This window comes from Accipiter gentilis, chromosome 25 (genome assembly GCF_929443795.1).
Source record: "Accipiter gentilis chromosome 25, bAccGen1.1, whole genome shotgun sequence".
In the NCBI taxonomy this organism is placed as follows: domain Eukaryota; kingdom Metazoa; phylum Chordata; class Aves; order Accipitriformes; family Accipitridae; genus Astur; species Astur gentilis.
Genome location: NC_064904.1, coordinates 5,934,661 through 5,955,206, shown reverse-complemented (window position 1 = coordinate 5,955,206; position 20,546 = coordinate 5,934,661). Strand labels below are relative to the sequence as shown.

Here is a 20,546-nt window from a genome sequence, read left to right as displayed (position 1 = left end):
CCGGGGGGGGGAGGGGGGATCGGGTGGCGGCGGCGCGATGGAGCTGGTGGCAGAGCTGAGGGACCGCGACGGGCGGACGCGGTCGGTGCGGGTGCCGTGCCCGGTGGAGGAGGGCGAGGGCGGCCAGCTGCGCGGGCTGCGGCGGGGCCTGGCCGAGCTGCAGGAGCGGGTGGCGGAGCTGCTGGCGCCGCTGGTGCAGGAGGAGAGAGAGGCGGCGGGCGGCGGCGGGCCGCGCGGTGAGTAGCGGGGGGACGGCCGGCGGGGGGGGCCCCGTCCCCTCCCCTCCTCTCCCCCCCGGGGCGCCGCTCATCCGCGCCCCGCTTGAACCCTGGCAGGTGATGTCGAGGACGAGGAGGATGACGAGGACGAGGAGGAGGAGGATGAAGGCGAAAACAACGTCGACACGAAAGCGATCGCCGACGACCCCCCTCCGAAGCGGACGAAAGTCGAGCAACCCCGCTGAGGGCCCTGGGGACTGCGTTGGGGCCTAGAAAGGGGCCCGGCAGCTGCAGCGGCCGTACGTGCCCCGGGCGGGCGGGGGCCCGCCGCTCTTGGGCTCCTCTTGTGAAAGTGGAGCGTCGGTCCCGACGCCATTGGAACGTGGAAGCCTCAGCGAAAGGACGCGCCTTGGTGTTAGCAGCGTGTTGCTTACAGGGTACCGACATGACGCCGAGAAGAATTTTTAGTAAACTAGTTGCCAAATGTAAAGCTGTTCTCACAAGTCTTCCGACTGCCACGTTTTTAATGACTTTTTCCAAGTCATAGTATTTATCCATGTGACTTTAAACTTTTAAAGTAAAGTAATAAAATGTGGAAAGAGTTATTTTGTCAGATATGATCTTAAAATGGTACAAGGCAACTTTTATTTGTATGGAGAGAAAGCGATTCAAGACCACCGTAGTAGTCCAGTTTAAAAAACACCTCTAGGACCGTGTTCATTCCTGAACAGTCCAACAAGAGTCCTGTACGGTCCTACAATGGAAGGTTATTTTTGCCTGTCATCTAAAAGGTTTATTTTGGTCACCTATCAATCAAGTATTTTCCTGGAAAAGGTCAAAGTAGGTTGAAAGAGTTGGGAATCTTGGTTTCAAAAAATCCTGGTTTTGTGACAGCCCGGAAAGTGACAAGTCAGTGTGACTTTGATAATTAATATTCCACAGTTCAAAAACTGCTGTCTGTCCTAAGCCTGGTGTTCCCCAAATGGTTTTTAGTTGGAGGGTTTTTTCTCCTTTTTTTTTTTTTTCCATGCAGCAGTCAGTCTTTATATACTTTCTTCCATCACTGAGTTTTATCCAGATAGATTTTTAGGCTCATTTGTTAGCAAAGTCAAATAAAGTGAGCATCACAGCTTAATATTCTGCCTATGCAGGATGCTTTCTAAAAACAAACCTTTGGGTATAAATTGGCATAACCCACCCAATCCCTCCACTAAGGTAGCTTGCCCTTTCTTTTGATGATAACGCAGTATATGGATTGTCATTAAGGTAACATGCTTCTTGCAAGGTTGTCAATGCTTCCCATATGTTACTTTAATTCCCAGTTTTTGTTTGGCGCACACTTCTGTGAACAGGGATAAAACATTCTTGATAGCCAATCCATAGAGCTTACTGTGGAGCCTGAGAATCTTCTCTAGCAGAAATTAACCGACTGATTTAATAGTGCAAAATGCTTTTTTTTTTTTTTTCATTTTGATGTGTTCTGCTGGCACAGTTTGCTTATGTATTACAGAAACTGAGCAGACCTTGAGACGTGTGAACAAAGTATCGGAATAAATGATGAATTTTTATGAGCACAAAATTGTCGGCATTCATTTCAAATGGGGGGGCAGGGGAGTTGGAAAAGAGGTCCAGTAAACATATTTTGGACATCTTGATGTACTCTTATTCTAAGAAATTCACAAACCCATTACTCTTAGCAGATATGACAGAGAAATAACTGAGGAGAAAAGACCAACTGAAGACTAGGGAGCTTTAGTTGCTGAGGACCTAGGGTGAGAGAAAACTACACAAATTAATTCTGATCTCTTGTCAGGCTGCAATATCTCAAAGTGATAAAATGCTTAAAGTGTTTTAGGGCAGATGATAATTTGTTGAAGGAAGTGGCATTGAAGGAAGTGGCTTATCAAAATGGCAAATGCAGCAGTACAAAAAACCTAGCCTGATAAGTGTATCAGAAGGCCTCCTTCATGTGACCTGTGCTGAAGTGATGATGCCTTTTGTGAGCTCTGTTGTGCAGCTTTGGAAGCTTGTAGAGCTACCTCTGAGAACAGTGTTTTCCTTTTTTTTTCTCTCCCCTCCCAACTGTAGTCCTAACACTCCCAACAATGGTGTGAACTGTGGGATGACTGAAAAGCAACATTTAACATCAGGCATGAATTTGCGGCCTTTATATATAAACTTTGTGTAAGTAGTACACTGGCACATGACAGGCTGAAAACCTATGGTCTAAATCAACAAACCCTAGCTTGCTAGTGTGACAGTAAATTCAGGTAATACTCCAGCAATGGGGTACTTCCTTTTTCTGTCAGCCTGGACACAGTAACATGCTGCACCTGAGCTCCAGAAGATACCAATTAGCATTGGGTCAAGAACAACCACCCCTCAGGTTTTTGCCTGTAAAGAATCATTTCTAGTCCTTATTATGGCCACAAAAACTTTTAAACAATTAAAAGGGTACTGGAGCTTCATGGAGCCTTATGTAATTCTGAACTGTAAGTTTTTTGCTTGTGATGGAAGTGGCCTAACTCAACAGAGAACTTCATTTTTCTGAGAGTTGCTGCTCTAGGTAACTAGGCAGAGAAAGCTTTAGTGTGATGGGTTTGGTTTTTTCCCTTTCCCTGCTCCATATGTGGTTTAGGACCTACCCTACAGCTGTGTTCTGAACCCCTTTTGGGGAGCCTCTTTCTCCCCCAGAAGGACTACAGTGTCCCACTTTCTGTACAGTCCTTCTAGCCAAACAACTAGGAAAAGGTACAGGGGACAACAGAGAGAACCAGCTGGTGTTGCTTACTGGTTGTGGTGCCCTTTTCCCAAGCAGCCAAGTCAGCAAAGCACACAGGTATTTCCATGGCTGTGGGAGAGGCTCCAAAATTTTCTGAAGACAGAAAAACTTAAGCTTTATATGTGTGGAGAATATAGCAAAAGTCTGCAATTACTTTTACAAAGCTGTCCTAGAGGATGAAGCTTTATGCATGCTGTAAGTCAACTGTGGCCCCTGCATTTTAGGTAGGATAAACCTTGATGGAAGAAAGATGGCATAATCTTAATCTCGGAGATATGCTAGTGCTTTTGTACCTTAACCAAACGTCAGGCTGGCACAGAACAAGCGTAGTTCACCACATCTATGCTGTTAGTATAGTCTGTATGTCTTACTAATAGAACTTAGTTTTACTAGCCAGAGGGGGCTAGATGGATTCCTTACCGATAATAGGGGAGAATGCTGCTATGTTTCTATTGAATTAAGAGCTGAAGTAATACTAAAATTAAATTCTTGGTAGTATTTAGATGAGAACCAACTACTTTAGCTGCAGAACAGAACGGCAAAAACGTCAAAGCAAGTCTCCTTCACGTAGACTGGGATTATATGACATACTCTATTGTACTGCTTTGAAATACTGAATTTGCTGGTATGAACAACTTCTGAGGCTAAATTCACAAGGGCATTTAACAGGTTGCAGTGTTCTATGTTTTAAAAAAAAAAGTTTAAAATCACAAGCATGATATTTATTCGGCACTCAGATAGATGGTTCTGAGGGAAAGGGGGCAATTCCATTATGCCCAATAATCAGGGCATTGTCTAAAAGTGCAAGACCTTTCCTAGTTCATAGGAGATTCACTCTCATCATCTTCATTCAAAGGGTTTGAATGCGATTCACCCATTGCAGCCCTTGCATAATTCCTACTTGTTCTAGCTTAAAAGTTAATTTATACACAGGCTACTGCAGATACCAGATTCTAAAATACACAGTCATCTGGCAGTTAGGACATAATAATGTATCACGGGGCTTAATATATGGTAACTAGGTTAACTCCCAGCAGTGTAAACAACGGAGCGTGGTTTTGGGCACAGCCACTAGCCAAAATTTATTGGGCTAGTCATGAGCTTTGAGGACAGAGTTGAGCAGAAGTACCTTCTTCTGGCTGTAGCATGGTCTTTCTTTCCAGAAGAAACCTGTACCATAGGGCTAGCTTTAAGGAGAGCTGAGTCAGTTCTTACAAATTAACTATCTGATGAAGTTATTAAACTGCTTTTGTGCATTAGATCATATGTAGAAAAGGGGGTTCTTATCCAACACTGGCACATGAAAAGCAGCATATTTTAGAAACTAATAGAATAACAAACTAGAAGGCATCCTTTTAAGAAGACAATGGAGCAAGCAAGACAAAATAAGGGGAGTTAACAGGTATCCTGCACAAACTGTAAAGTTTTGTTTTAAGAATAAGTCAATCCTCATGTTTTTAATTAAAAAAGAAATCAACCTTGCAGTTCTACTTCGCTGCTGGAAGAAACATGTCATAAGGAACAGATTTTATTGCGACATACTTCTGTCCAAGCTTGAAGGGCTGCAGCCTGAAGTTAAGCTCTTCATTGGACCTGCTCTACCATGGGAGGCCCTGAAGAACAGGCTCAGCAACACTTAAGAAAATGCAGAACACATTTTCCGAAGATCGGAAGGGATTGTCAGGTGAAGGTCAAGCAGCTAAATGAAACTGCCCAAGACTGATCCTCAAGCAGTCCAACAAAGCTTTATCTTGTGGCACAAACACAATAAAAAGAAATCCAAGGGAGGTGGCACAGAGATGAATATTAATCAACCCCGTGTTACAGCTACTTACTTTCTTGGCAGAAAATTAAAGATCTAAATGATTGCTAAGCTGGTAGAAGTTAGCAATCTTCCAAGGACTTCATTACTGCCTCTATTATTACAGCTTCTGCTTTAGGAAGCTCACCCAGATCAGCTCTGAGCTAACTCATTTTAAGTTAAAAGAGTAAAAAATAGCTCTCCCACCCCTAAGTGGAAGTCGTAGCAATTCATCCTTTCTGCCCACTCAGTGAAAAGAACTAAATAGATTTGTATGAACAAGTTCTAGTATAAGTTAGTCTTGCATCTTTTATTAATGCCATTGCTGTAGAAACAGATTTGCACTATTATCTGTCATTTACAATCAAGAACTAATTGACAAGTACTGTAGTCTTTAAAGAGGCTGTAAAACTTCTTTGAGTGCGATTATCCCAAAAGCTTGTAGTTTACATCAATTTGTGTTACAGGCAGTTATCTTCTGTGACTGAGAATTAGCCTTGACACTATCTACAAATCTTCAGGATAATCAAGCTTAAAGTTATTTCACTACTTTTAAAAGACTACAGTAAAAAACAATTTAATCACTAATTTTTATAGTCTTCCCTTTACTTACTCTGTGGGTGAGACTTCACCCGTTGATGCCAAAAATGCAGGAAGCACCAGTGGAGCTAGCTTTCCTCTACTCATACTCCTATTGTCTAGCATTCCTATGCACTGTTAATAGTTCATACTAATTGTCTCCATTGCTTCTTTCCACCTCAAGCTCAAATCCTTACAGACACAGCATTTGCTTGAATTAGATTGTGTGTCTTTCTGTAGTTGTAAAGCTCGTGCTTGTCGACAGCTTTAATCCAAAACCAGGCTTCTATGGAAAAGTCTACAAACACAAACCTCTGTTCTGTAAGTCACTGCTGCACCCAGCACGTGCTCCACATCCAGACAGCTTGGCTCATCACATCAGGCACACTGATGAATTTGCTAAAGGCCACATGCTTGCACAACAGAAACTTAGGCAGTTCTCCCTATCATTTTCTATTTTTGATGCTTCCTCTTATGTTGTGGTTCTTTAAATAACTTAATCTAGACACAACATAACTGCTCAGTTTAAAAACTAGAGCATCAAATTAAAAACATAGTCCAGCCAGAGGTATCCCCCTGTTACACAAAGGTAGAGAAATGACAAAGGGATTCAGTTTCACCCAGCCAGCCCCAAAACTTCAGGCTACAGACAAGTAATTAGGGCACAAAGCATAAAAGGACAAGAAAAAAAGATCAGCCAAACATATGCACTGAGGGAAGAAGCACAGGAGAGTAAGCTACAGCAGCTGACTGCCAGCATTGCTATCTTGCAACACACACACACACACGCACAAAAAGCCACTGATATGTAGCTGCATTAACAGACTTCTATTTATAAACATTGAAAAGTTTTTATTTTATAGATAAATAGGATGGTGATTTTTAAAGTTAGGAAACAATACAACTTAAAAGCTCTGACTCCCAAAGACACCACAAGTCAGAGTTTATTCTTACTCCAGCATATTAAGATGGCAGCTTCCTCCTTTTTATATTGCACTTAGAACTTAAAACCTTTTGTAAAGGCTACATTGTTTTCAGGTCCTTCCACCCATACTGGCACTTGAAACCAGTGTTTCAAAATATCTCCAAATGCAAACAAAGTTTAAGGTGTTCTAACTGCCATGCTTAAATATAGCAACACTGAAAATAGTGTTCTCTTTCCAAAGTAAGAGAAAGCTGATATTCTCCAGGATTCCCTTAAAGTAGTCAGAAATGGATTTGCATTTGTGATGATTAGGTACTGACAATCACATACAATTGCAATTATAATCGAGGAGTTTAGTTCATAATTGTTTTGGGCCTACTGCCTTTGAAGAGTGTATTTTGCACTGTTTTCACATTTGGAAGGTTACTTCTTCCATCATGGCTGGCTCAAAAACTTAGTTATTCTAAGAAGAAACAAAGAAGTACAAGAAGAAAGAAAAGATTTGATATTATTCAAAATACACAATCCAGTAGTTAGAATTAAATGCTATGCCAAAATAGCACTGAAAAATAGAGGTTTAAACTATGGTAAGAAATCTCAGCGGAATTTCAGTATGACTGAAGATATTTGTATTCATTGCAAGAATGAGAAGGTATCCTACTTCTTCAAATTTCTGGAAGAAACAAGGTTATTTGTCTTACAATCTGTTTGTAGCATCCCCCCAACCTAATACCAGTTGACTTTCCCAAATTCAAAGTTTTCCTTAATGCATCAGTGCTCCCAGAACACAGTTTTGCATCATGTCCAGGGTGAAATTAGAATGGTAGTAAATTCCAGTCACTTTTAATTTTATCAAAGGAGATTTCTATAGATACGAGAAGGAAACACAAATGAAGTTTTGTGCAGAGTATGGGCCAATGCCAGCATAAGTTGCTTTTGACATTGTAGGAAAATAATTTAAAGCACCAACCTCCAGGCCTATGCCACTCCTCACTGCCTACCTACTACAACATGGTACTGTTGTGGTCACTGAAAAAAAGTATGCTACCACAGGAAAAAAAAGTACCTTTTTCCCTTTAAAGGTTTGCAGAAACTTTATTCTTTGCTTCCTGTATTTGTATCTAAACTTATTTTTAAAAAATTCATTAAAAACCAGCAGTGATGTAGATACTAATTACTTTAAAAAAAAAAGCAAAGAATTGTGTTAAGTGCAACTTTTATAATCATGTTCTGAATTTTTTTTCCTTTTACATTTACCACAGAAGAAGTATCTTTTCATTGATTTTACTCCAAGGGAAAACATAGGAAATCACTTTTTTGCACAGAGGAGTAAAGTCATGGACCAGAAACTTATTTCCCCACAGGACGTTTCAGATGGAGTGTTGCAATTTTGCATCATTAAGGCAAAATGAGGAATACTTCCATCAAGTGTCACGTAGGGCTCTCCCACTCTGGCCATTCTGATAGACCCATATTTAAAAACCTTTGTAGTTACTTTTTTTTTTTTTTTTTAAATAGAAAACAGTCACTCTTTTCATTGCTTAACAGTTTGAAAGAGAAGGCTTTTCCAGCCTTCACTCAGAACTTCAGTCTTGTGATTAGATCAGGCATATGCAATTGCTTCAAAACAGCTACAGAAAGTAGAAATTGAGCTAAGTGTCAATCAGTTGTAATCTACTGATCTGATTTGAGGCCTTCACAAATGTTTGATGACGATTGCAAATAACAGCCAAGCAGATAGGAATGATGCAATACCCAACAGTTTTGGGGTCAGCTCTTGTACAGGAATAGAGGAACAAGAACATCTGTAAATATGGTATTAAAAATATTATAGTCCACAGCCAAAAAGGCAAGGATAGCAGTCGTACTTTTAAGGAGTGCGTCCATGTGGTTCCTTCCTGTGGTTCCTTGGGGTGTTGCTGAATGTGCTCCAGTGCTAGTTTGTTGTAAGTCTCATTGATTTCAAAGACATAATAAAAAGCTGCAGCACTTGCTAACAAGTACAACCCCACACCAATCCATCCCATCCTCTGGCGGAAGTTCATCATTCTCCATGCTCTGCACCTGGAACAAAAGGCAACATATATATTCAGTACAGCTTGGACAAAGAGAGGACACAGATGAAGCTTAGTTTTCATGAGTTAACTTTTTTATAAGTTTTCATTACACATTAGTAAAGCAGCACACACATCCATTTCTGAAGACCTGAGTGCTCTCTACAGCAGAGAAAATCATACTACTATGCTAGCAACAGGTTAATGGTAATTACATACAATGCTCCATTGATGGGTCTGGCTAGTTTAGGGCCTGCTAGCTATCAAGTTATACCTGGCTAAAGTCAAGTGCTGAGTGAACAAAATAGAAGTCATGAATTGGATAAGTTACTTACCCCATCTGCCCTCAGATTCTCTAGCCACAGGATGGGGATAATACAAGACTTTCTATAAATACAGAAAGTTTGTAAAGTTCTTTGATGTCTGCAAAACAAACACACTGCTAGCCAGCCAGTAACAGGAGCATCACTGCTTTGCAGTGTAACAACATCCAGTTTTACTAAGCTCTGGCTGAGTGCCTATCTATGAACCGTAGAAAAGGATGTTTTCAATTTGAACATTAGAAGATATATACTAAACATATGTATTTGTACCCATCTGCACACATGAAGATACGATAAGCATGTTACTTGCACCTAACTTTATTTCTGCTCTGGCTATGTGAAGTTGTATATGCCTTCTGGAGTAAGGGAGTTGAACATCTGTACTAGTAACTGACTCGGTGCAGAACAAACCAGACGCAACTGGACTGGCACTTTTCATAAGAAGCACAAATTAGTAAAAGCACCACAGCCACTGCTGGGCTTGATTTTAGCTGCTTTAAGATCTCTGGCTGGCTGGCTGGGAGTAGGTGAATTGAAACACTCTTCAAACCAGTCACAAACACTCTAGGTGAAGTACTGCCACTCATACCAAGAAGGCATCACCACCTTCCCTCAAAATAGCCCTTGGGCAGGGCAGGAAGAACCACCGCTTCACTGCAGCTAGTTAAAGTACTGACAAATACGCCTTTTCAGACTGTTTTTACCTTTCCTACCTTTTTAAAGAGAGGAGTAAAATCAATTTATGCAGTACTGGTTTAAGAAAATATATCAGGCTTTAAAAATACTAGGCAGAAATGCTTATTTAAGATTTACATATACATAACAATAATTATTAATGCAAGTATGAGAGACTTTAGAATAATTGATAAAAAAAAATAAAAATCACTACACCTTTCTAAATCCCCCTTCTTGAGGCCAGACTAATCTGCCTGGTTATCAGTCTTGAAAGACTTCCTCATTTTCCATATCTGAAGGATATCCTCAATCCTGACCTAACAGAATTTGACCAGGGTAGCCTGGAGAAGTTGTTCTGGCTCTCACACTGCTGCATTTATGGTAGCTAAAAGAGTCAAACATGGTGACAGTAAATACCTGAGAGTGCCATTACTTATGTCTGTGACAGCTATTTGTTGTTTACCTTATCCTTCTATACAACTTAACAGCAGGTTTCCCTTTAATGCACCGAGTTAATACTTTTAGTAGGATAACTGAAAAAATTGTGTAAGAGGCTGTTAATTCACTGGGCAAAAACTGAAATTCCAGAGTCCATCTTTACCCAATGGCTAAGTCACTGTCCATTTTTTCCAGTAGTTAGACATTTCAGAGATGACTAACAGGTAGTCGCCATCAGAGAAAATAAGTCTTCAAAAGGAATGGACACCCTGAGAGCACAAACACTATTAAAATCGCAGCAGACCGAAGAAGGTAAACATTAACTGTTTTTTCCTCCTGCCCTTGCTAAGCAGCAGTAGCCAGAAGAGAAGCCTTAGCTCTGGGCTACACCGAAAGAGGCAGAAATGACGCTTAAGAGTTTTCTCATTCTTATTTTCCGTTTCGAGACACTAATGGTACTCGCCGCTTTCTAAGACACCCGCGACGGATATCGGAGTCGCTCGCCCCCACGCCGCGGGCGCTCCGGGGCTCTCCTCCCACAACAGGCCGCGCAAACCGGCCGCCAGGGAGGCCGGCAGCCCTCAGCCCCTCCGCGAGCGCTGGACCCGCGCTCCGGGCGAGAAGCGCTCCGCCGCAACGGCTCCTTCACCGACGCCGGCAGCCCCTTACCTTCCTCCAACGGAGAAGGAGGGAGCGGGAGGGCGACGGCAGGCGGCCCGCTCCCCTCAGCCCGCGCCGCCGCGCCGGGAGAAGAAGGGGCCCACCGACCCGCCGCACCGCTGCCGGCCCGCTGCCATCGCCGCCCGGCCACCGCTCCGGAACCGGAGCACTTCCGGCATGGGGAGAACCACTTCCGGTGCGCGCCCGTCTGCATCCGAGCCGAGGCGGGGCGGGGCCGGGCCGGGCCGCGCCTTCCCGGGCGGGGCGGGGCGGGTTGGCCGGCGGCCATCTTGGCTCGGGCCCGCGCCTCTCTGTGGTGTGGTTGGCCTCGCCCAAAATGGCGGGCGACGCCCATGGTGGTAGCCCCGTGTGGTTGCTTGTCTCCCATATTCACTCTTCGGTTACCGCCGGCGTGGCTGTGGCCGCCGGCCCCGAGCCGCCGTCTTTTCACCGCTAGTGCTGCTTCATGTGGTGGTGGAGGAGAGGCCAGGTGTGGGCAGCCCCGCAGCAGCGCGCACAGAGCACAGGCCTCAAGCATGCTGGGGTGAACAGGCCTGTGCCCAGTGGCCTGGCACAGCACTCAGCTTTTCCCGCACTGCCCGTTAGAGCGTGTTTGTTTTAATTGCAGGGGCACTGGAGGAGAGCAGAAACTCAAATTGTTGTGTTTTGACAGTTGGCTGTGTTACCCAGGTGTGATGTGTTGAGAGAAATACCAGTGGAGACTATTAGGTTGTGGAACAGTCTCCAACAACTGACATATATCTACTTAAAAAACCAGTATATTTTTATACATAAATATGTATTACTAGCAAATATCCAATTAAATTATTAGGAAATATGGTACTGGGAAAAAGCCTTCAATGACGCTGAAAGATCATCTAAATTGACCAAAAAAATCTGATTTAGTCACGTGGAGTTAACTGATGTGCACCACAATGACATTTGGGCAGTTTGCTTGTGCAGAAGGTGTTCCAACACTTGCCTGAATTCAGTAACTGTTTAGCGCATACTTCCTGAGCTAGTTAAAATCAGTAACTGCATAGCATTATATGTAAAATGAAAACTTACTACTAATTTGTTGTATCCCAGAGTAATGGGAAAACTACCATTTTTCTTATACTGCTGCTGGGAGCTGTTTTAACTTCTTTCTTAACTGCTTCACAAATTGAGTCAACTAGGAGTGAAATGCATTTCAAATCAATTTGATTTGTCAAAACCTTGACTATTATTCTCCGTTAGTGTTGGGAATCGCTGACTCATTGGCAGTCAGCACTGAATTCTGTGACTGAAGTTACAGAGAAGCAGTGGTGGCCACAATTCACACATATCTAGCCACAGTTAAAAAGGCCAAAAGACAATTTTAAAAGAGATATCAAATAAGAAATGAAAGACATTTTTTTGTTTGGGTGTAAATAAATACATACACGTAGGATTTTCTGCCATTTTTCTTGTGGGATGTAGTGGGTGCTTGTGAGGCAGTATATAAAAGCTGCTGCAAAATTGAATTTATGATTGCTTATCCTGCTACATTTGGTGTTTCAATGAAAAATGTTAGAAACTAGATTTTGGATTATATTCAGGACAACTGATAACTAAATGCACGGTGCTACAGGTGCCATTGGAGAAAAAAAACACTGTTGAGAGTCCACAAAAGTTCCCTGCCACAGAGCAACTTCACCTTAAGCCATGCTGCTTTTTTTTTTCCCTTCTTTTTTTTTTTTTTTTTTTTTTCCCTTTGATGCTCATTCAACTAAAGGCTCAAAGAAATGTATCTCCTTGGCCACTGTGAGGACACTAGATGGTGCTCAACACCACAGGCAAAGCCAACCTTTCGCTGGCCAGGTGAAAGCTCGACTTCCAGTTCAGAAGTTTTGCACTTCAGTTGAATGAGGTATTTATCACTTTTCATAGAGTTTAAATAAACTGTTACTGTAGTTCTGGTGAAAGATGTAGGTATGAATAACTACATACAGCTAATTATCCCTGGGACACTGCTCTCGACTAAATGCCATTCTTTCCCTGCTTACAGGTGGTGAGGTCCCAGTTGATCTAGATGTGAATATAGCTCCTGTATAGCTGACAAACCTTCTACTCAAGTAGGGCTTTATTGCATTTTCTTACGTTGGGGTTAGAGGTAATGATGGGAAATAGAATTGCTACCACATACAACTTACTTCCTTTAAAATACCAACCTAGATGTCAAAGAGAAGGGTTTCAGTCAGAATTAATATGTGAATATATGGCTTGGCAGTGGACACATGTGCCAAGTGTAAGGCCCACAGTTGCACTTAAGATTCTGAAGAAAAAGGTTTGAAATGTGGAGTTTATTCCTACTTAACAAGTCTGTCCTCGGAGGGGTTGGAATTGGAAAGGGATGATGGTTTAGGATTTAACACGCTTGGTTTATGGGTCTTTTCTTCTGTGTTAACCATAGGCCTGAAATTATGGTTATGAAGAGAAGGATCTAAAAAATTTGTGGAGTTGTAGCAAACACAAGCTGCTTTTGAAAGCTAAGGCATAACACAGGAGTGATTTGTAGTATCTTTGGGCTAGATCTCAATTTGCACAAATTAAGTGCTGTGCTTAACCTCTGGCATAGTATAGAAAGGGCCACAGCAAATAGTTAAGCTGAGGGTTTATTTGGGTTTTTTTTAGCAGCAGCCTTTGGCGGGGTGGGGGGGGTGGGGGGGGGATAATACCGAAATTAGTGGAACAAGAAGCGACTGTTCTCAGCTTTAGAGGGGTTTCAAGCTAAATTCCAATCATCAGGGCTAGTAAAAATTAGGGGGAACAACTCACTCTCCATATTGAAATGGGGACATAAACGTGGTGAGACTCAAAAGGGTAATATTCAGGTTGCAAACAGGAGGAGAAAAATAGAGGCCTGTTGAATCAAAAGGAATTAATGTTTAATGTTCAGGCCTAGAATTAGAGAATTAATCACGGGATTTTGTAGTGTTAAAAAAACATGTGTTTCACTTTGCTTCCACATGTGAGTTATTGTTGGGATTGTGCAACTAAGTATAGAAATACTGGGTTTATTTTGAAGGTAATACGGAAAACCATCAGGAGCCGTGAGGGCTGGCTGCTCCATAAAGGGCAGGAGCCCAGGCATGGTAACACAGCTGATAGGACAGAGCCTCACTACTAGAACCCAGTCCCACAGTACCTGTGCAAAGCAAGCAGGGCACAGCAGATTCAGCTAAGAGTCCAGATCATCAGGTAAGCAATGAGGCAGGTCCAAGGTCAAGCTGGGAAGGCAGCCCACAGGTTAGGGTCAGGTCCAGTGAGGATAACAGGGGTCAAACATAACTTAGTGATTGCCTGGCAGGTCCATACTGATACAAAAAAGATTGAGGTCAAGCTAGGAAGTCAGTCTTTAAGTCCAGATCCAGATGAACATAGCTGGATACAGTCATGACTGAGCTGGAAACATAGACTCGTACAGCATAGCTCAGGTATGGACTGAAGGCCCAGGGCTCAGCTTAAATGGGGCTCCTGAGCTGATGGGTGGGGATAGGTGGGGTTTGTTGGGTCTGCTAAGGCCTATTAGTGCACTCAGGGTCCTGACAAAGTACATAGGACAAGTGAGGGCTGACAACAGGAAACAGAAGGATTAGTTGTAATCTTTGCATCAAACAAGTTTTCACAACTTAGTATTAAATGAAGGTCTTCACTAGGCTTAGATTTTGGCCAAAATAAAAAAGCAAAGGCAGAAGACCTGAGATAATTACCAAACCAAAATTAGTTGGGCTTCCAAATGAAAGGCAGAATCTGGAGGACAGAATGCACCATGTATTCTTCAGGTGGATAAAGATTTAACATAGTTGTAGGTAGGTTCTCATTATTGACAAGTAACCAAGAAGCGAGAATCTAATTCCAGAAGCATTTCTCTCAAGAAGGCATCTGCCTTCCAGTTTGTAGGACACTGATTTTTGATTCATCAATAGCACCACGTTCCTGGATTTTTTCCTTCTTAACCTGAACTCTAACCCAAACTCTTGGCTAGAGATCTGGGATCCCTACAGAGTCCGTATGTGTTGAGATTCCAAGGAGAAAACTGGCATAAAGGAGAACAGGGTATGAGCCCATGTGCTGGTCCTATGAAGATCATACCTAACATTAAGCCAAGAGGGCTAGACTAGTTTTAGGGTAAGGCTAAGCTTCTGAGAAGTGAGGGATGAAGCACATAGCTCCTTGAAAATGCTCACTTGCTGGCTTGAAGAGGACAACTGATAGAAAGGAAGACTTTCTTCAGACCCTGATAGGCTCCCGTCTCTTGTACTCAAGAGGTAGGGCACAGAAGAGCAAAGTGAAGAATGACTGCTTTGACTGGAGAAAGAAAACACATGTGGAAATCCAAGCCTCATGTGGGATCTGCTCTCAGCTCCAGATGGGTAAACTCTCCTATGTGTTACAAGAGGAGTTAGTACTGCGTTTATAAAGAAATACAGAAGGGAAAGGTTTTTCAGTGAATCTTAAGTAGCACACCTGAAAAACTGAGGAGGCATACTGAGAAAAGAGAATGCCTTTAGTTTTTTTTTAGTTAGAGAAATGTTTATAGTGCTTATGTGAATTTTTATCAGTGAGTGAAAGAATGCCCAGTGTTTTTGCAGCTTGTAGCAGTTTTGTTTATTACATATAGTTGCAGTAAATTTCATAGTATCCTATTGTGGTGTAATAACTTGTTTTGATCAGTTTCTTATAATTTATTGAGTCAGAAACATTAGTTTCCCTCCGCTTCAATTTCATGTGCTTTATTTCGTATTTTATGAATCCTTATTTTGTATTTTATAACTTTCGTTTCTTATGAAAGTAAGGTTGCAGTCTTCTATTCCCTTTTTTTCTTGGGTGGTTATTTCGCCTTTACTGGTGTCTTTCTTTTAATTTCTCTGTTGGAAACATCTGTTTTCTTATGGGGGGCAGCACATTCAGTATTTTGGGAGCATGTAAAATGCTTTTCTATATATTGGCATTTTTATATTTTATTTTTTCTCATTTGAATTGAAAGATTATGTTTACTTGTTTTGGCTACATTGACCACATGAAGCAGAGGTATTCAGTGAGCTGTGTGTAATCCATGGTGATCTTTTCCTCCTTTGACTTGCTTCTTATACATTGAAATGTTGGGACCTTAAATTACCTTGATCTTTAATTCTCTGTTCCTGAAATTCTGCTCTAGCCTTTGTTTCTCAGCAGCAGCCACATCTGAGTTAAGCTTCAGGCAATCATGTTATCCAGGTTCTCTGAATAGCAGCCATACTTTGTTCTTGGTTCTAGAAATGTTTACCATCTTTCCAACAAACTTTTTGATATTTACAAATGGAATAGCTATTTCATTCTTCCAAACATCCACAGTAACTATCTGCCAAAGGTAGAATTAAACAATATTACCCTTTGTCAGAGTGCATCTAAAGAACTGAGTCTTTTATGAAGAAGAGCCTTGGTATTTTAGACTGAACTTTTAGACTTTATTACAGTGATGCTCCTTGTTCATTAGTTACTGCTGAATATAAGTTTCATGTCTATATTTTCTGCAGTCAAAATAATGCTGGCAGGAAAGAGATAAAATCTTTGGTTTTACCTTCTGTTTTCAGCCAATTACAAAGTGGTTTTGAAGTTTAGCAAGAACTGACAAAAAATACTAAAAGAATACCAGCAAAGATGATTGGGGACTGAATATTTCTCTTTGAGCCATTTATTTAAACAGAGGAGAAATATAATTTATGCAGAAGCAATGCAGGTATTGATCTCTCAGCTCCAGCAATGTGATCCATCATTGCACTGATCTAGAAGAAAAGAGCTAGCTTGCAGAGCATTGGTCAAAGCATTTTTCAGTTACAAACTGCATTTCAGCAAAAGCATTATTCATTACAGTTTATTGATTTTAACTAAATCTCCACAAATAATACATAACAAAAAATCACTTCCAAAGCTGCCATTAAACTTCTGAGAAATCTGCTTTTCCATGCTTTCAGCTAAAGTCTGCTCATACTGCCAGAAAGGAACAGTTATTGAATTTCCATGCTGAGTTTGCTGCTGCCAACACGTTTGTTCATGTAAACAAGTTAACTGAAAAGTCACCCATGTTAAAAAGAAAAACAGATTCATAACCAGGGGTCTGCAGGCTGAAAATGCTGGCTTCAGTCAGCTGGCCTAAAAGAGTTACTTTTCAACCATCAACAGAAAAAAAAAATAGTAACAAAAAAAAAAAAAAAAAAAAAAAAAAAATTCCTCTCTGAAGGTCACTCATTAGAGATACACCCTGTCCCTCCTTCTTCCTTCCATATACATATTCTAAGAGAAACATCTGACCACCTGAGGGAATGACAGCTCTGTCATCATGAGAGGTGGTTGTGATGACACTCTTGCTTTTTTTTTTAAATTTCCACAAATTATCTTTCCTTCTGTGGTGCCTTTGTGAAGCAAGTCAGTAATACCATAGAATGACTTTAAAGATATTTAGCTATTGTCTCTTCTGGGATTCCTAGTTCCCAGGCTGTGCCTATCTTGCTTAGACTGTGAACTGTGTGAAGCAGGGAGTATCTATATTTAGACTTTCCTGAAGCATAACTTTCTTTTTCTAAACAAACACTGAAAGAACATAGTTCAGATTAGGCCTTTTCCCACATTCAAAAGATTCCATTTTTTTTACATAGATCAAGATGGAAGTTTGGAGGTGGTAGAGAGGATATTGTTTGAGATTTGCTGAATCTAAGCTTTCATTAAAAAAAAAGAAAAAAGCATTTGTGTATGTGTGTGTATGTCTTCTTTTAGGAACCTCTTCCCTGTGTCCTATAAGAGCTTAGGAATTAGCACATAGTTACCAACTTCTAAATGTACTGCAAGAGGCATATGTGTAAGACATCTATCCATATAATGTGAGGGTTGATAGGTTCTTAGTCACAGAAATGTTTGCATACCTTATAAAAAAACCAGAACTCCCACTTTCCTACAGAAGTATCAGTATCTTCCTTTTTTTATCACTTAAATTAATTGTGTTCTTAAAAGCTTTATTATTTCTCATTATCTAGAATACTTCAATCACCTAGTATTTAGCCACTTCATAACATTTTATTACTTGAAGATTTTGCACACTGGTTTGTTTCTCAACCATAACCTGTAGTTTTATTTTCAGAACGGTTCTACATATTTTTTGCTTATTCTTGAACCCCACAATTTAGGTTTTGCATGTAAATTATGGAAAGGATTGTGTTGAGCACTTGTGAGTGACTACTGGTGCCTCAAAATGTCACACAGACCATTTATTGACGGTATTTATTTAGTCTAGCCAACATTGATAGCTTATGTTCTTCTAGTAATAAACTCCATGTTTCAGTTGCCTGTTGAGCTGCCTGCCTGATACAGCAGGTATCCCTTACAATTCTCCCATTTTTTTGTCTCTCAGTATTCCTCCATAGCCGCTACAGAAAGAAAATCTAAACCTGGATGAATAACACACTTGTCTGAGGCAATGGAAAAGTCACTGTCAGAGGCAGGCTGAATGAAAAATGTACCTGATGGTTAATCCTAGCATCAGACCTGGAGAGCACCTCTTACTCATTCAAGTGCGTGCTGAGAGCTGTCAGCTCAACCAAAAGTCCAGCATCTGGGGGGGGGCCTTTCATATAAATTTTATCAACTGGAAGTAAATCTTCATCCTCTTCTGTGTGGAGAGCTCCTGTTGTTACGGATTTTAATGGAAGATAAAAGCCAGTTCACTGTAGTTGTGAAGCTTTTAAGTACTCACCTAGCCCTTTACCTGAATTTTAATTTTTCTGAAGCCCATGCTAGAGGCCTGTACCAGAAATCAGCAGAGAGACCCAGAATGACTGAGGCATTTGAACAGAGATGTTAACAGCAGTTGATGGTTACTCTCAAAGGGAGAATGTCATTAATGTATTAGTAAGTATTTGCATTTCATTTAGCAAAAGCACATTAAGCAGTATTTGCAAATCTTTAAAACAAAAGGTATTACATGTTTGTTCCTTACTGTGGAGAGTTTGTGAGCTGGTGCTCTTATCATACCTATATGAAATTAAATTTCAGACAGTAATGCTTACATCATGCTCTGTCATAAAGTTCCAGGAAAATATTTAAATGTCTCCATCTTAGCACACTTACTGCCACATCTGTTGGCATTCTTCAAGAGGCAGTATGGCTGCTTTTCCACATGAACGTATGCTCTGTTTGCCTTTAACCAACAGAATGTAAACATAATCATGACAGTATGAAGGTACTTACAAGGTAAAGAAATATGCTGGTTTGAGATTGTAACAAGTTTAAGTGCATCCAAACCAACACCTTCTCCACATGAAAAAGTATCAAGCCTCAATTAATGTGTCACTGAATATATGTTTCTACACTGCTTTGTGTAATAGGACTTAGAGTACCTCCCTTGCAAAATGATGCCTCTACGTTGTGCAGAGCTTGTTTGCAATATGTTTATAGTGATCTGGGTAACTGTCACTAGGTGAAGTGTTTCATCAGCAAATTCAGTGCATTAATGACGTTGTTGCAATGGCTTGTGATACAAATTATAAAATGTATTGTAATTTGGGTGTTGAAGCAGAGGTTACAATTTCAAGTTTTTTCATCTGTTCTGTCCCTTGCCTTTTTTTCACTAGCCAGACAGTATAATTCTCAGGTTGCACATTTTCAGAGTGCTACTGATAAGTGCTCTGGCAAAACAGCCTCCCAAGCAGTGGAAAATCTTTAGCTTGATAACCACTGTAGAGGTGGAAGATGAAAGTAAAATCAGGAAGCCTGATATTTTTCTGAAGTGGCTTCACACAGTGAAAATGCTTAGAGACATGGTCAGCCAGCACTGGCCTGGGGGGTGAGAACAGCCATGCTAACCTGGGAGAATCAGAAAGGACAGCAGAACAGCAGATGTAAGGTGTAGATGCCACTTCTCTGGAAATCTGCACAAACGTAACCCCCAAAGTACCAATGTTAGCCAGCAACATGAAAATTTTGTCACTGTAGAAAAGTCCTTGACACCTGGAAGCTCTCATTTCCCCAGCTGTGTGGAGAACAATGGGGTGATGGTAAACCAGTCCTTTGGGGCTATCGTCATTGATAGCAAGTGGAGAACAAAACAAGAATTCAGCTTTGAATTCTCTCAAAATTGAGTAGGTGAGATCCTTTAACAAGACCCACATGCCTATTATATCTCATTCTCCCCCACCGTGATCCAGGCCTCATCATCTTCAGAAGAGGTCCTATAAATTGTGGTCAATCCCTCTGGCAGCTTCTTGCTTTATTGCAGAGTAGCCAAAATTTCACCTGAAACCACTACCAATTTTACCCGCGAGATATGTGGGCTAACTTCTACTTCTCTGGCTTATGAAACCACTTTCTAGAGAGAACTCTTTAGTCCAAGTAGCTGTAAAATGACTCCAGCATATGTGTTTGTGAGATTTAAGAAATGGTGGAGGTATGATAACAAGGATGGAGGTTTCTGAGGAAAATTTACTGTGTGTTAGAAATGTTGCTGTGCTTTGCACTTTGTGTGTGAAAATAAGGGAGAGCATTTTAGTGAAGGTTGGGGAACAGAGCCAGGAAAGACTTTCAAGTTATTTTGACTTTTTTGACAGACAAGATGCCTGCCTGTACTAAAATTTCCTGTTCATCAGGGATCCAGGCTTGCAGGGCAGGATTGTGGTGCAGGAAGCTATGTTACCCAGTGAACAACGATAATTTAAATAAGCCCCTTGACATGAAAGGCATATGCATTTATGAATTTATATTATTAGAATTACCATGCTATTAGGGAGAATTGTGCCCAACTGAATTTCTTTTCAGGAGTGCAACTTTCAAGCAATACAAACCCATTATTGATCTGACAATACCAAAAGACAGTACAAGGCAGGCTTTAGGTAGAACATTGAATGTGAACACAAAGCAGCTGTATTCTTTGGAGAGCTTGTCTGCCATGGCACCATGTCTGATACCCTCTGCCACAAGGCCTCTTTGCCTAGTGGTTGAAACACTTTTATGACAGCTCCTTGGCACGTCCTGAGACCTCCTCTGTCTAAATGGTGGCATGAGTGCTTTCCTCTGTTTTAGGGTGTTTCTCTCCCTCTGTT

At 41.2% G+C, this 20,546-nt stretch overlaps 2 protein-coding genes across 2 annotated transcripts; one reads left to right on the top strand and one right to left on the bottom strand.

Annotated features, from left to right (window-relative positions):
- Nucleotides 1-823, top strand: GON7 (GON7 subunit of KEOPS complex). Its single transcript, XM_049828744.1, has 2 exons — nt 1-236; nt 336-823. The coding sequence occupies exons 1-2, from the start codon at nt 38-40 to the stop codon at nt 461-463; spliced, it is 327 nt and encodes a 108-aa protein (XP_049684701.1). The 5' UTR covers nt 1-37; the 3' UTR covers nt 464-823.
- Nucleotides 824-1,669: 846 nt separating this feature from the next.
- On the bottom strand, nt 1,670-10,623 carry LYSET (lysosomal enzyme trafficking factor). The gene is made up of 2 exons (XM_049828742.1): nt 10,465-10,623; nt 1,670-8,369 (listed from the first exon to the last, which is right to left on the bottom strand). The coding sequence occupies exon 2, from the start codon at nt 8,351-8,353 to the stop codon at nt 7,958-7,960; it is 396 nt and encodes a 131-aa protein (XP_049684699.1). The 5' UTR covers nt 8,354-8,369; nt 10,465-10,623; the 3' UTR covers nt 1,670-7,957.
- Between the last annotated feature and the right edge of the window lie 9,923 nt (nt 10,624-20,546).